At 40.1% G+C, this 14173-nt stretch overlaps 1 protein-coding gene across 5 annotated transcripts in view; it reads right to left on the bottom strand.

Annotated features, from left to right (window-relative positions):
• Window positions 1-14173, bottom strand: part of ADGRV1 (adhesion G protein-coupled receptor V1) — a 542962-nt gene that overhangs the window by 340878 nt on the left and 187911 nt on the right. For all 5 annotated transcript variants that reach the window (XR_015168194.1, XM_086413040.1, XM_086413044.1 and 2 more), the window contains 8 exons: window positions 13893-14078; window positions 13379-13611; window positions 11520-11668; window positions 8259-8460; window positions 7416-7635; window positions 4828-5067; window positions 3241-3390; window positions 1753-2226 (listed from right to left, as the gene is read on the bottom strand). Coding sequence is in view for 4 of the 5 variants with exons in the window: in XM_086413040.1 (XP_086269166.1) it covers window positions 1753-2226; window positions 3241-3390; window positions 4828-5067; window positions 7416-7635; window positions 8259-8460; window positions 11520-11668; window positions 13379-13611; window positions 13893-14078 (1854 nt within the window). In the remaining variant the exon portion in view is untranslated. The remainder of the gene's footprint in view (window positions 1-1752; window positions 2227-3240; window positions 3391-4827; window positions 5068-7415; window positions 7636-8258; window positions 8461-11519; window positions 11669-13378; window positions 13612-13892; window positions 14079-14173) is intronic.

The following is a 14173-nucleotide window of genomic DNA, read 5'->3' as shown; positions in this document are numbered from 1 at the left end:
TACCAATTAGTATAAGATGTCAAAAGGTAGCCAATTTTCTATGGATCATAGGCTTAAATGTCATCCATTCCTGAGTGGGCTGAACTTAGTGGACTATAGACAGGAAGCTGTTTCATTTCTGTCCTCTTATCTTTGACAATGTTGTGTGTAGATCTCAAAGCCTCCTGTCATTTTTTATGAAGGTAAAGGCCAGATCCATACCAGTAAAAACTTTCATCTCACACTCCATTAAAGCTCCTCTATTTATCCCAGTTCTTGCTCAATGCACAGCTCAAGATCTAAGGTGGGAAAGGGATCAGGCATGACTTTTTAGTGCTTCTCCAGCCCTTCTTGGACCTTTCCACCAATCTTCCGGCACCTCTGGAGCAGGTGGGGAGTTGCGTTGAGGAAGAATGACAAGGGTCTTGCCTCACTTCTGTAGTCCTTTCCTGAATAACACTGGCAGGCACCCAAACGTTTCACCTTTCATGGAATCCATCTGTATGTTCATCAAAGACTTCAGAATTCAGCTCATCGCCATTCCACCACAGAAACACACACTCTTCCAATGACCTTTTTTACTGTCTCCTAACTTCATAATCCACCTCATACCATTTTCGAGACAACTCCAATCTGGCTACCCTCTGGCACAGACTTTCATGGGCATGAAATAGGAATCCCCACTGCTGCATTGCATCCCATGTGTGAAATAAATGAACTGCTCTCCCGTGCATATGGAATGACATTAGGTATCCTCTTGGAAGGATTGAGACAAAGAGTCCCTCAAATCACTTTCTGTGGCTCAGAGTGAGAAAGGTTGCTGGGCACCCACTTGGTTCCTGCCACTCTCACCTGATATGTTGGCAGAATAGTTTGCTGTCCTCTCTCTTCATTAACAAAAAAACCCATAGCTGACTTCCTGGGTGGCAGATTTTTAAGGAGAGAAGAGCAGATACCATGTAGCCCCGTCAGACCCCAGGAAACATGTATCCATCTCTCACTGCACTGCTCTTCGGTAAGAGCACAAGTGTTAGTCACTCAGTCGTGTCCGACTCTTTGTGACCCCATGGACTGTAGCCCACCAGGCCCCTCCATCCATGGAATTCTCCAGGTAAGAATACGGGAGTGGGTTGCCATTTCCTTCTCCAGATAGGAGCACAAGGAAGCCTACAAATATCTCCCCCTCAATAAGCATCCAGTGTGTACATGTGTGTGTAATGTGAGTGTGTGCAGCACTTGGAACAATTCCTGGAATTCTGAAGAACTAAATAACTGCCTTCTACTATCTAGACAAATATATTTTATCTCTAGGAAGGAACAGATACTTATTTACTTATAATTTGCAAATACCAAGGCAATGGCACCCCACTCCAGTACTCTTGCCTGGAAAATCCCATGGACGGAGGAGCCTGGTAGGCTGCAGTCCATGGGGTTGCTAAGAGTCAGACACGGCTGAGCGACTTCACTTTCACTTTTCACTTCATGCGTTGGAGAAGGAAATGGCAACCCACTCCAGTGTTCTTGCCTGGAGAATCCCAGGGACAAGGGAGCCTGGTGGGCTGCCGTCTATGGGGTCGCACAGAGTTGGACATGACTGAAGCGACTTAGCAGCAGTATATGTATTACCCAAAAATTACTATGCATTTTCTAAGGCATTTTCCACGGTTCCATTTAAATATCTCAATCAGATTTTAAACTGATCATGAGATTAACAAGGGTTTTCTTGAAGGAGTCTTTCAGAATGACTGGAAAAACGAAAGAGATGCTACAAACCTGACTCTGGACTGGCACTGAGTCCACTTTATATCTGGTACCATCTCTGACCACCAACTGCCTCTCTGCATTTTCTGTAACAACAGACTGCTCCTTAGAGTCAGATGATATTCGATATCTAACAGCCACATCTCCAAATGTGCCCGCAAGCCGGGTTACATTAATTTGGATGAATCTACGAAGGTTCTGCCCAATAAGTATGGACTGATGATCTGAATACAGGGCAAAAATTCCATGCGGGTCGTCATTTGCAGAAACAGAGAACCGAATGACACATTTTTCTGTATCCAGTTTTGCTCCTCCCTTTACTAAAACAAGCTGGAGCACATACACTTCCTCTATCTCAGGAATATCATCTGGCAGCAAATGAACATCAAAGCTGGCTTCACTTTCTCCATCAGCAATGGTGAAACTTCCTTTTGTAGAAAGAAAGTCTCCAGTAATATCAAACTCACTACTTAATTCCCAATAAACCTAAAACAAAAGGAAGAAAACCAACAAAGTTATATAACACAGTGTTTTTAATCAAAATCCCTTAAATTCGTTTACCTCAATTATATATAAAAAGCTTCCCTATATAAGTGTGCATCAATATATTCAAATTTAAATTTTCCAAGTATCTCTACTTAAGTAATTCAGAAACTGTCTTAACTCTTTCAGGCTATTATATGCCATTTGCAGGACAGGATGACAAAATCTCATTTCACCTGCTTCTAAATTAATAAACATAATTTGAAAAGATAAAGAGAAACAAGTTAACTTTAAAATACCATACCAGTTCCACAAGTACATTCAACAGTGAACCAAGACCGTGTTTGAGGGTAAAACGTAAGCAGATAATCTGATATTCACATTTGAATTTGTTTCTGTTTGTTTTTTAATAAAAAGAGGATACCTAACATTTTAAAAATTAAGAATTTCTCCCAAAAAAATCTCTAAAAAATTTATTTTCCAAAAATTTTTTATATCCATAAAGTTTCAACTGAAGAAAAGTAACAATTAATCTCCAGTACAGGGGAAAAGCTAAGTTTATAGAGACATTTCACAAAACAAATTTAGCTAGCAAACAAATAACCTTGACCTGTTCAATGAATATCTTGATAATTTATAAGGACATCTCAATGATATTGAGAATAAAGAATATATTAAGCAATTTGTAAAAATCATGGATAGTCTTGTTAAGTAGAAAAAGCTTCACATTATAGCAAACAATAAATTACAAAATAGTTCAATCATATTCTTTGTGATTAAATATGAGAAAGATCTTTTTAACCTAACTGCAAATGAATATTTAAAGAGATAACCAGAGGTTGGTGCCAGCGAGCCAGCCCAAAGGGGCCTCGGTGAACCTCAGCATGTGTGAAAATTCATGTCGCTTCAGTTTATCAAAAACTCTAATTCTCCAGAACACACAGTTTCTCTGTTCTTCTCAACCACAACCATCAGGCAAACGATTACTCTGCTTAAAAATCCAAAGAAAAACGGTACCATGATCTCTCCTGAAACACCCTTGATTCTTCTGACAAAGAAGGTAATGATCAGGGGCCCTTCCAGAGTGGATGGTTCCAAATAGGTCTCCTCGGACAAAGACTCAGGAGCAAACTGAATCACTCCATTAGGATCACCAAACTTCTCTATCTAGAAAGAGAGCAGAGGGGAGACATTGTATCAACTATGGACGAAATCACAGCATCCAAGTTCAGTGCCCTGATACGTTGTGTATGTACAAGACAAACTGAGGGGATGAAAGAAACACAGTCGCGACTCTTGGGCATGATTGTATCTGGCTATGTAACTTTTAAAAACCTTCATTTCCCTGACGGTTACCTAAAGCAAGAAGGTTCTTACTCCTCAAGGATAAGGGGAATAAGTGTTCAGAAAGTGACAATTTGTAGAACCTCAAAAGGATAGAACTTCAAAGCTTGAATTAGCTTTACTCACCTCATGTTCACCTCATTTAACCAGTTAAGTTTAGCCAACCTCTTTCTACTGGTTATGATGCATTTATAGTGATAATATGGAGAGAGGTAATGGCCCCGTGATGGTTAATTTTATGTGTCAGCCTGACTAGGCTAAAGTGTCCAACTGTTTGCTCAAATGATATCCAGATGTTGCTGTAATGATATTTTAGATGTGGTTAAAACTGACAACCAGCTAACAAAGTCAATAAAACTATTCTCAGTAATGTGGATGGACCTCATCCAATAAGATGGAAGCTTTAAACACTGAGGCTTCCCAAAGAAAAAGGAATTCTGCCTCAAGACCACAATTTAGGAATCCTGCGTGCATTTCCAGCCTGCTGGCCTGCGCCACAAAATTCAGACTCAAGAAGGCAACTTCAGTTCGTTCCTGAGCTTCCTGCCTGCTTTATGGATTCTGCTTTATGGATTCCTTCTACCTGTTTTACGGATTCTGACTTGCCAGCCCCACAGTTATGGGATATAATTCCTTACAGAATGTCTTTCTTTCTTCATATCTGTCTCCCAACATTAACAGTTTCAGTTCTCCAGTTCTCTGTATCTGATTGATACAGACCCCATATAAAACAGGCTTTTCCAAACTTAGAACAAGGTGCATCTCTCTACCTTTTTTTTGGTAACTTTGGTCTCCAGGATTTTCTGCCCCAATGGACTGGGTGATTCATACCAAATAAACTGTATCTAGATCTGACTCACACCATCACTGCACTGACTGAAAAAGTACCATTCTTCCTTTCAACAGTCTGACTTGTGATTACCTGTGAACTCTGACACCCTTTAATGGCAAAGATATCCAATGTTTATGATACAACAAATGCCTCCTCTTGAAAAGTGCCAAATCTCCCCAAAGCATCAAATTTTCTCAAAAAGTGTAAAATAACTATTTCTCAGTATCTTAAAAAATTACCAATAATCAGGTTATGTAATAAACTAATATAACAACCAGAACATCTGACCCACAGGAATTACTACGACTTCATTGGGTTTTATAACTTTTAATTCATTATAAGCCCATAGAGTTTCAACAAATGTAAGCACGTTTTCTGAAAGATCCTTTAAAGCCTAAATTCTGTGGGAAAAATAAAGTCAGACTTACTGTTAATGTAACATCTTTAGCTGTGGAGTCTAATTGAGCTTCTCCTCTCACAAGTTCAAGTTTAATAATGAAAGTCTTTTCAATTTCAATGTCATCATGTGGGTAGATAACGAGAATGATGCTTCTCACTCCACCTTCCCCATCTCCAAAAGAGAAGGACCCGCTCACTGGGTCTGCGATGTCTCGATTCTGTGATGGTAAGGCTTCCTGAGAATTGGGTCCTACGATCTCCCAGTTCACCTGCAGGGTGTTTGTTTTTTAAAGAAAACAATCAGCTTTAAACAAAGAATTACTCTGCAGGATAAAAATATATACATATAGTATATATTAAAAATATACACACAGTATTAAAAATATATACATACATGTGAAAGTTATTCTAGAATATCTCCCACAAAGTCCTATGTTATCAACTCATGTTGTTTAAAATAATCTTTACAAACATAAACTATGTAATCTATAGAATACCCATTTTCATGAGCAACAACGTCTAATAAGTAATGAAAAATCTGAATACCTGGTCATTTGTCACCATCACAGGATACCAAAAATACAAAAGTACATACTCTAAACATATATATATATATTTATATATGAGTAATAAAAACTTTATAGGGCTTTCCAGGTGGCTCAGTAGTAAAGAATCTGCCTGCCAAAGCAGGAGACCCAGGTTCAAACCCCAGGTCGGGAACACCCCCTACAGGAGGAAATGGCAACCCACTCCAGTACTCTTGCCTGGAGAATCCCATGGACAGAGAAGCCTGGCGGGCTGCAGTCCATGGGGCCACAGAATCAGACCTGACTAAGCAACTGAGCACACATACAAACTCTGATAAATACAAGTACAAACTGTCTTGCTAGTGCACAGGTTCTGTTCATCAAAACCTATCTGAATCAAGTGAAAAGTGTTGGGTATGCAGCAACAAGTACACTTAAATAACCTAGTATAAGAAAAACAGAAATGTTCAGAGTTAAACAGAATTTTTATGTTGCAACAAAGGCATCATTTAAAGTTTGTGTAATTTAAAATTATATACTTTTCACATCCATAAAGAATTATATACTTTTCACATCCACTTGTCTTTGCTTCTTTGATCTTTGATCGGCATGAGACACAGCTGACCACTTCTTTCTCTGGAAACACTGTGTCCCATCTTCCTTGGCTTACATGATACTTATCTGGCACAAGTCGTCCTAATTTTCCTTCTCTACATCTCAGTCTTCTTGGCTGGCTCTCCCTCCTCAAATCCATAAATGCTGGGGGCCCAGGACTTGGGTCTCTCTCTTTTCTATCCCTGTCTACACTCCTCAGGCCTCAGAGTTTCAAATGCCTCCGAGTGTGTCCCATCTTTCAGATCGGTGTTTGCAGCCCTGATCTCCCCCAACCCATACCTGCACACCCCACTGCCTTCCTGACCCTTGCACTGGGGTGTCCTGCCGCTATCCCAAATCAACAAAGCCAAAGCAGAACTCTTACTTTTCCCCAAGCTGCCACATCTTGATAAACAGCATTACAATGTAACCAGTTGCTCCTCTAAAATTTCTAGGTTATCCTTTATTCCTCTCTGTCCCTCAGGCTCCATCGGCCCTCGTGTATTTTTCCTCCAAAATACCCTCAACCTCTAGAATACGCCTGGCCATCTCGACCTCTCTCCCTGTCTGAGCCATTGTTAGTTCTGCTGTGGGCTCTAGAGGGTGACACGCTTCTCACTCCCCTCCCTGCTCCTACTCTGGCTTTTAGACAACCTACTTCCTTCTCGGCGGTTCTAAGTGAGCCGACGACCCGGTGACACTGATATCATTCCTTTCCTTAAAACTCTCCAATGGCATCCTACTGGCACTTCAACTCATCTTCAGTCTGATTGAGAAAGTTCTCTGAGGTCCAACACCTACAGGCCCCTGTGATCTAACTTGGGCTGTTATCCCTTCATTTCCAAGCCCACCCACCTCGTGGACCTCTTCGCACCGCAAGCATACCAGGTCTGTAGATCTGCACTGTCTCATTCTTCTGCCCAAACGCTCAGCCCCCTAATGGTTACATGCGCACCTCTTTCATCTTAAATATCACACCCTTACCATCTAATCAAGGGTAGCCGGCAGTAAACAATGTTACTAGACAACCAATGGATCACTGAAGAAATCAAAGAGGAAATCAAAAAAGACCGAGAAACAAACGACAGCAAAAACACAGCGATCCAAAATCTGTGGGATGCAGCAAAAGCAGTTCTAAGACGGAAGTTTATAGCAATCTGTTTGCTTATTGTTTTACAATTCTAAGAGAGCAGGGACGAACTGTGTCCTCCTAACCTGTGTGTTCTCAGGGACTGTGACAGGGTCTGGCACATGGAAAGCACTCAACAAATGTACTTGTTGACAAAATGAATTTTACCAAAATCCTTCATTTAACTGTTAACTTTCTCTCAAGAGTACCCTGAAGGCAGCTGGATACCTCATACATTTTATGTATTTCACAGGATTTGGAAACTGCTTTACATCTACTTGGTAATCAATAAATATTACTGACTGGGAATAAATGAATATATTTGAGAAATATATTTTAAAAATCATGGGGGAAAAAATAACTCTACCTGAATCTCTCCCAAGAGTCCTCCGGTCCTCTCCAGCATCAAGGGTAAAACCATTGTGGAATTGGGATTAGGAACAGAAACTCCGCTTTGATTGAGAAATCTTATTACACCGAAAGGAGAGTCACTCTTGGCAATCGTGACTCTGCACACTAGGTGGCGCCCAAGGACCGCTCCGCCAGTAGCTCCAATGAGCATGATTTCAATGGGCTCCTCAAATTCACTGCATAGCAAGAAAGAGCAATTCTGTGAGTCTAAACATAATAAAATGCTTCTAAAACCCAAATAACTAGTCATTTTCCAAATTGGTCATACATATTCAAGGCACAGTAGTCACACACCAAGCACTAAGGAGAGGGTGCTTAGCTAGAAGCGTGAAATGATCAACTCCACTATTACATAACCTGCAAGTTATTAGATTTTCTGCCCTTCTTTTTAATTGTTTAATGACTTAAGGAAATGATGTGCAGGATGTTTCCACATTCTAACTATAGACTTTTCAATCTAGAAGAACAAAAATCAGTATTTCTTCTTCTGTTTGAGAAAAAGTGACGCATAATCACTACGGTCTCTCAGTCCCTTTTGCCCTGCGCCAGTACCCTGCGCCAGTACCCTACTCCATTACCCTGCGCCAGTACCCTACGCCAGTACCCTACGCCAGAACCCTGCGCCAGAACCCTGCGCCAGTACCCTACTCCAGTATCCCACCCCCTAGAATTCCTTACTCATTTCTCCATGGGCACAACTATAATCTAAAATTCTATTTTCAGTGCAAAACATAGGTAAAGACCGAAACACAATACTCATGATTTACGAATGTGCATGTTACATACGAAACAGTATTACCTTTCATCGTCATCAATGATGGAAACATTTATAAAACTTAAGTTCTGCCCATGCTGAAAGGTGACTGAACTACCATGCAGTACATAATCGACACCACCAGGAACCGCAGAGGAGCTCTGAGAGACGAAATCAGCCGTCACACGGCCGTAAGTGCCGTGAAGCCTCTGCACGGGAATCATGATCGTCCCTATGTCTTCCTCCACTGGAACAGGAATGTGCAATGAATTGGTATGCCAGCCAAAGAAACTGACTTTACTATGGTTCACTTAAACATGACAATTAAATATAACAGGATGATGCAAGCACTCAATTTTTCTGCAGTTCATTTCTCGCTTTAAAGAACCATTAGCGAACACTTCATGACTTACTTTTTAGGAGAAATACAGTGTGTCAAAAGTTGAAAGTTATAGTGAGCAGTGTAAGCTAGAATTTAAATCATTGACTTAATCATCAGCAAGGCATTTTGCCTCTGTGTGCCACATACAAGTAAATAACCCTTCAGTTCAGTTCAGTTGCTCAGTCGTGTCCGACTCTTTGTGACCCCATGAATCGCAGCACGCCAGGCCTCCCTATCCATCACCAACTCCCGGAGTTCACTCAGACTCACGTCCATTGAGTCAGTGATGCCATCCAGCCATCTCATCCTCAGTTGTCCCCTTCTCCTCCTGCCCCCAATCCCTCCCAGAATCAGTCTTTTCCAATGAGTCTACTCTTCCCATGAGGTGGCCAAAGTATTGGAGTTTCAGCTTCAGCATCAGTCCTTCCAATGAACACCCAGGACTGATCTCCTTTAGGATGGACTGGTTGGATCTCCTTGCAGTCCAAGGGACTCTCAAGAGTCTTCTCCAACACCACAGTTCAAAAGCATCAATTCTTCAGCGCTCAGCTTTCTTCACAGTCCAACTCTCACATCCATACATGACCACTGGAAAAACCATAGCCTTGACTAGACGGACCTTTGTTGGCAAAGTAATGTCTCTGCTTTTGAATATCCTATCTAGGTTGGTCATAACTTTTCTTCCAAGGAGTAAGCATCTTTTAATTTCATGGCTGCAATCACCATCTGCAGTGATTTTGGAGCCCAGAAAAATAAAGTCAGCCACTGTTTCCACTGTTTCCCCATCTATTTCCCATGAAGTGATGGGACCGGGTGCCATGATCTTCGTTTTCTGAATGTTGAGCTTTAAGCCCACTTTTTCACTCTCCACTTTCACTTTCATCAAGAGGCTTTTAGTTCCTCTTCACTTTCTGCCATAAAGGTGGTGTCATCTGCATATCTGAGGTTATTGATATTCCTCCCGGCAATCTTGATTCCAGCTTGTGCTTCTTCCAGCCCAGTGCTTCTCATGATGTACTCTGCATATAAGTTAAATAAGCAGGGTGACAATATACAGCCTTGATGTACTCCTTTTCCTATTTGGAACCAGTCTGTTATTCCATGTCCAGTTCTAACTGTTGCTTCCTGACCTGCATATAGGTTTCTCAAGAGGCAGGTCAGGTGGTCTGGTATTCCCATCTCTTTCAGAATTTTCCACAGTTTATTGTGATCCACACAGTCAAAGGCTTGGGCATAGTCAATAAAGCAGAAATAGATGTTTTTCTGGAACTCTCTTGCTTTTTCAATGATCCAGTGGATGTTGGCAATTTGATCTCTGGTTCCACTGCCTTTTCTAAAACCAGCTTGAACATCTGGAAGTTCACGGTTCACGTACTGCTGAAGTCTGGCTTAGAGAATTTTGAGCATTGCTTTACTAGCGTGTGAGATGAGTGCAATTGTGCGGTAGTTTGAGCATTCTTTGGCATTGCCTTTCTTTGGGATGGGAATGAAAACTGACCTTTTCCAGTCCTGTGGCCAGTGCTGAGTTTTCCAAATTTGCTGGCATATTGAGTGCAGCACTTTCACAGCATCATCTTTCAGGATTTGAAATAGCTCAACTGGAATTCCATCACCTCCACTAACCCTTACTGGTAGACAAAGTGGTAGATAATGGTAGACGAACACAAAAAACACTTAAAACATGTATACTGTACTCAAAGGAAACCATTCTGGATTGTTTCTGCATATTTAATTGAAACATTGGTAACATTAAAAAATAAGGTACATGTTATTTATATCATATAAGTGTTTTAAAAGTCCAGATGTAAATATGATTCTATTACATTTTTCACCTTCTATCTACTTGTAAATCTGAACATATATCCTCAATGTTTGATTTCAACTTAAGAATTCTATTCAAAAGTTTATTTCTTCTTCAGCTATACTAATATCAGTATATTAAAATATCATTTAGTAGAGTTCATAACAGCCATGGCTAAGTAATACTGAATTTACATTGTAATTATCACTGTGCATTGCCCCAAATTTTCCCAAAGACCGTGAATCAAACGGAAATCAGAGAACAGAAAAAAGACCCCATTTTTTCCTTGGTGTAAAAAGGCAGCCTGACTTCTACTTGCTGTGGGCTGAAGTCTGCAAAATGATGATGTCTTCTATGATGCTACCCATGAAGCCAATGATAAATCACTCCTAAAGTGATTTCTGATGAACTTTAAAGTGGCAGATAACAAAAGAATTTGACAGAGGCGATGAAGGTGATAAACTGATTGCAATAATAAGATAAAATGTTTATTTTGAAAGGTATATTCATTTTCTGCCTTTGAATAAAAACAGAAAGGCAGCGAACTTCTTCTACCCTTCTATGGGATGTATAATCATATATTCCACATTCCACTTCTACATGAGGGGAGAATTGGCAACAGAAGGCAAGCTGCTATTAGGAACTGTTTGAAGAAAGCATGATTGGGATGACTGGGAGTCCAGATACTGCCTGTGCCTGCAGTTCAGTAAAATGTTTCAAAGGTGATTATTCATTAGAAAGTGAATATTCCATTCATTTTTAATTGCAAAGAAAATTAAACACTGCATAAATTAGAACTATACTCATAAAACTCTTCAAAATATAAACATTTCAATAATCCCAAAATTAATCATAATTTTTCTAAATGCCTTATTCCTAACCATTTCATTTTGCCATACACAATGAAATTCAAGACTGCCAAAAGTAACTCAAAATATGTTTTAAAAATGAATACAAATATATACACATAAAGACATAAATAAATACAAAGTATATATGTAAATACACACACACCCCCCCCAAACCAAGAAAATGCATGTAGGAATTCAAACTGACAATGTCATGCTCAGGTACTCTGATCAGAAATTGGTGCTAAATTTATAAGTAAGGTTACTGAACCTACCTTCAAAGGTGGTATACCTTGGGTCAAATTCAATGATTCCCTCTGCATTATCATTTTTCATTATGATGATTCGGACAATGGAGATGTTTCCTATTTCAGGAGGTTGGTCTATTTGAAGTCCATTTTCTTGGATGGTAAAATCATACCCTCTTGCAAAGTCATAAAAAATAAAATAAAATAAACTGAGTACATAATTGCTTAGCATGAACTGAAGAAGGGTCCTACTAGCTCCTGTAATTGAGTCTTATGAAGCTCAACACGAAAATACTTTTCTTTTCTGAAATGATGTTTGAAATAGATTTCTGCACCGCTCTCAGTTATTACTGCCTGGATAAAATAAAAACTAATATACTGTCACTAAACGTAGGCCATGGGAAGATAATAAAACTATAAGGAAATTGGGAAGAAGTTGGAAAATGAACTTCTAGGGCTAGGAAGGTACCGCTGAACACACACTAAACCACTTTAGTCCCTCCTTCAATTTCCAAATTCTACCTAGTATTTTTAACCTACCTAGCTTTGAAAGTTTGAAAGCTCATTAATATGATTATATATAAGGCAAAATTATAAAACTGGGCATTAAAATATTCAAATAAACTGTTATCAATAGTCTGAGAAGGATTATGGCTTAGCTGCTTAACATAACTTAATATCAAGGCAATACGTTTTCTAGAAACTAGGAAAATTGGGTTTATACTATCCTTTTCAGATCAAAGTAAGCCTGGAAATGCATCTGGAAGAAAAACATTACTTCCTTAGAATTAGGCTTAAGTAGGAATTGGGTTTTTTAAAGGATAGCAATGGGACAAATGCTTCAAGCCCTACTTAGTTAAAAACACAGATATAATAAATATCACACATAATGTGCTATGCTTATCAAAGTTCACTCAATTAATTAAAACTGACCAGTGCATGTTTTATACATTTACTATAAGGACAAATTCATTCCCATCATCAGACATAGACTCATTTCTGGAAATTGAAGATTTGAAGGGTTTGTCAGCTCACAGCTAATTCTTCCCAGGGGAATGATATACATCCTGCCTCCTTCAGGGAAATATTTTAGTTAGAAGAAAGCTTTAAAGATTGGCATTAATATCACCAACGCAAAAACATTTTCACTGCATGCACAAGTAAACTTCCTCTAAGAACTATCTAAATACAAACATGATTCCAGCTGAAGGTTATGCATGAGCCAGAGGTGTCGAGGTGCTCCTTATGCCACTCAAGCTCTGAGCATTTCATCCATTTCATCACGGAACATGTGTTCCCCACCCTGTTAAGCAAGTCGCTCCCACTAAATCAGAGAACAGGAGAGTCTCAACAGGGCTAATTCTTGATCTTCACTGAATCCCTGGTGCACTACCCACCAACTATCTCTGACTCAAAAATTCCCCTGCTTTAAAAACAACTTTGGGCAAATATCTACCTCATTCATCCACAAAGAAGACAATACAGTCTTCAGAGATACCAAGGAAAGAAATCTCTCAGTCTAGCCTGTTTCATGGTGTACAGACAAGAGATGGAGGAACCAAAATCAGCCCCGCCAGCTGATCTTTGACCTAGAGAACAGCTCCTCTCTTTTCTCACCAATTACTACCAGCTTACGCCGTGTCCAATTCTCTTGCTATGCAGAGTGACTACACAATGGAAATGCATACATTCAACTTTCAGAAAAAAAAATTATATTTTACAACGTGGAATAATTAACAGCCTTTGCCACCATGTCCTGTTCCAGCGTCACATGAATGTTGAGAAAAAGCCGGGGTAGACCACCTTAGAGCTTAGAATTAATCCCTGCACAGCCCAGCTTTGACTCATCCTTTCTCTCTTTCTCCTATTTTTCTCTTTTACTTTACCTTCCCAGGAGTTCCACCTCTGTCATCATGAGGGAAAACTCCTCAGGACCTTCAGGAAGGCTGTCATCAAGGATTTCAATGTGCACAATTTTCATCGTCTCTTTGGCTTCAAAGAGGAGCTGCACGGGTGGAGGCAAGAAGTCTACGCCGACCTCAGCTGTCCCGCTCACAGCCTCCAAGCAGAGCCTCACGCGGCCAAAAGACCCACCCGATCGGATGACTGTGAGGTTAACCTGCGCGAGAAGCAGTGTTTTTTCATTTGGTTTGGGTGAGTACTCTACCAGGCCAGACTTAATTTTGAGTGTCTCTAATTTTACTTACCAGGATTATCTGGAAGTTCTATGCAAATTGATAAAAAAGTATATAAAGTCGACATTAAAATGACAGCAGGAGCACATGAAATCAGCTGTGAAAATCAGCTTGAGAATGTGAACATAGAAACACATTTTAAAGATCGCTCATGATACAAAAGATAAAAAGTGACATCTACGGCTTTAAGCATTTCACACGCTACCTTTTGTACTTCCTCCGTCACTCGCAGCTGCTCTTGCGAAAAGGCGAACCGGCCATAGGGAAAGTCACTGGCCACCACGGTGATGGTGGCGGTGGTGCTAGACTCGCTCAACACTCCGCCCTCGCTGACCTCAGTGAGCTGAAACTCATAGAAACGCTTTTCCTCGGGAAGGTCATCGTTCAAAGCCTAGAGACGGACAGAAAGAGCCATTCGCAGCAGAAGCTGAACATTTCAAGAAAAATATATATCACATAAGCAATGAAAACAAGCTGTGATATTAA

The sequence above is a fragment of the Bos grunniens genome, chromosome 7 (genome assembly GCF_055505025.1).
Source record: "Bos grunniens cultivar Pamir isolate PY7600 chromosome 7, Bosgru_T2T1.0, whole genome shotgun sequence".
Taxonomy (NCBI): domain Eukaryota; kingdom Metazoa; phylum Chordata; class Mammalia; order Artiodactyla; family Bovidae; genus Bos; species Bos grunniens.
Note: the sequence above shows the minus strand (reverse complement) of the source record. Positions and strands in the feature narration are given on the sequence as shown.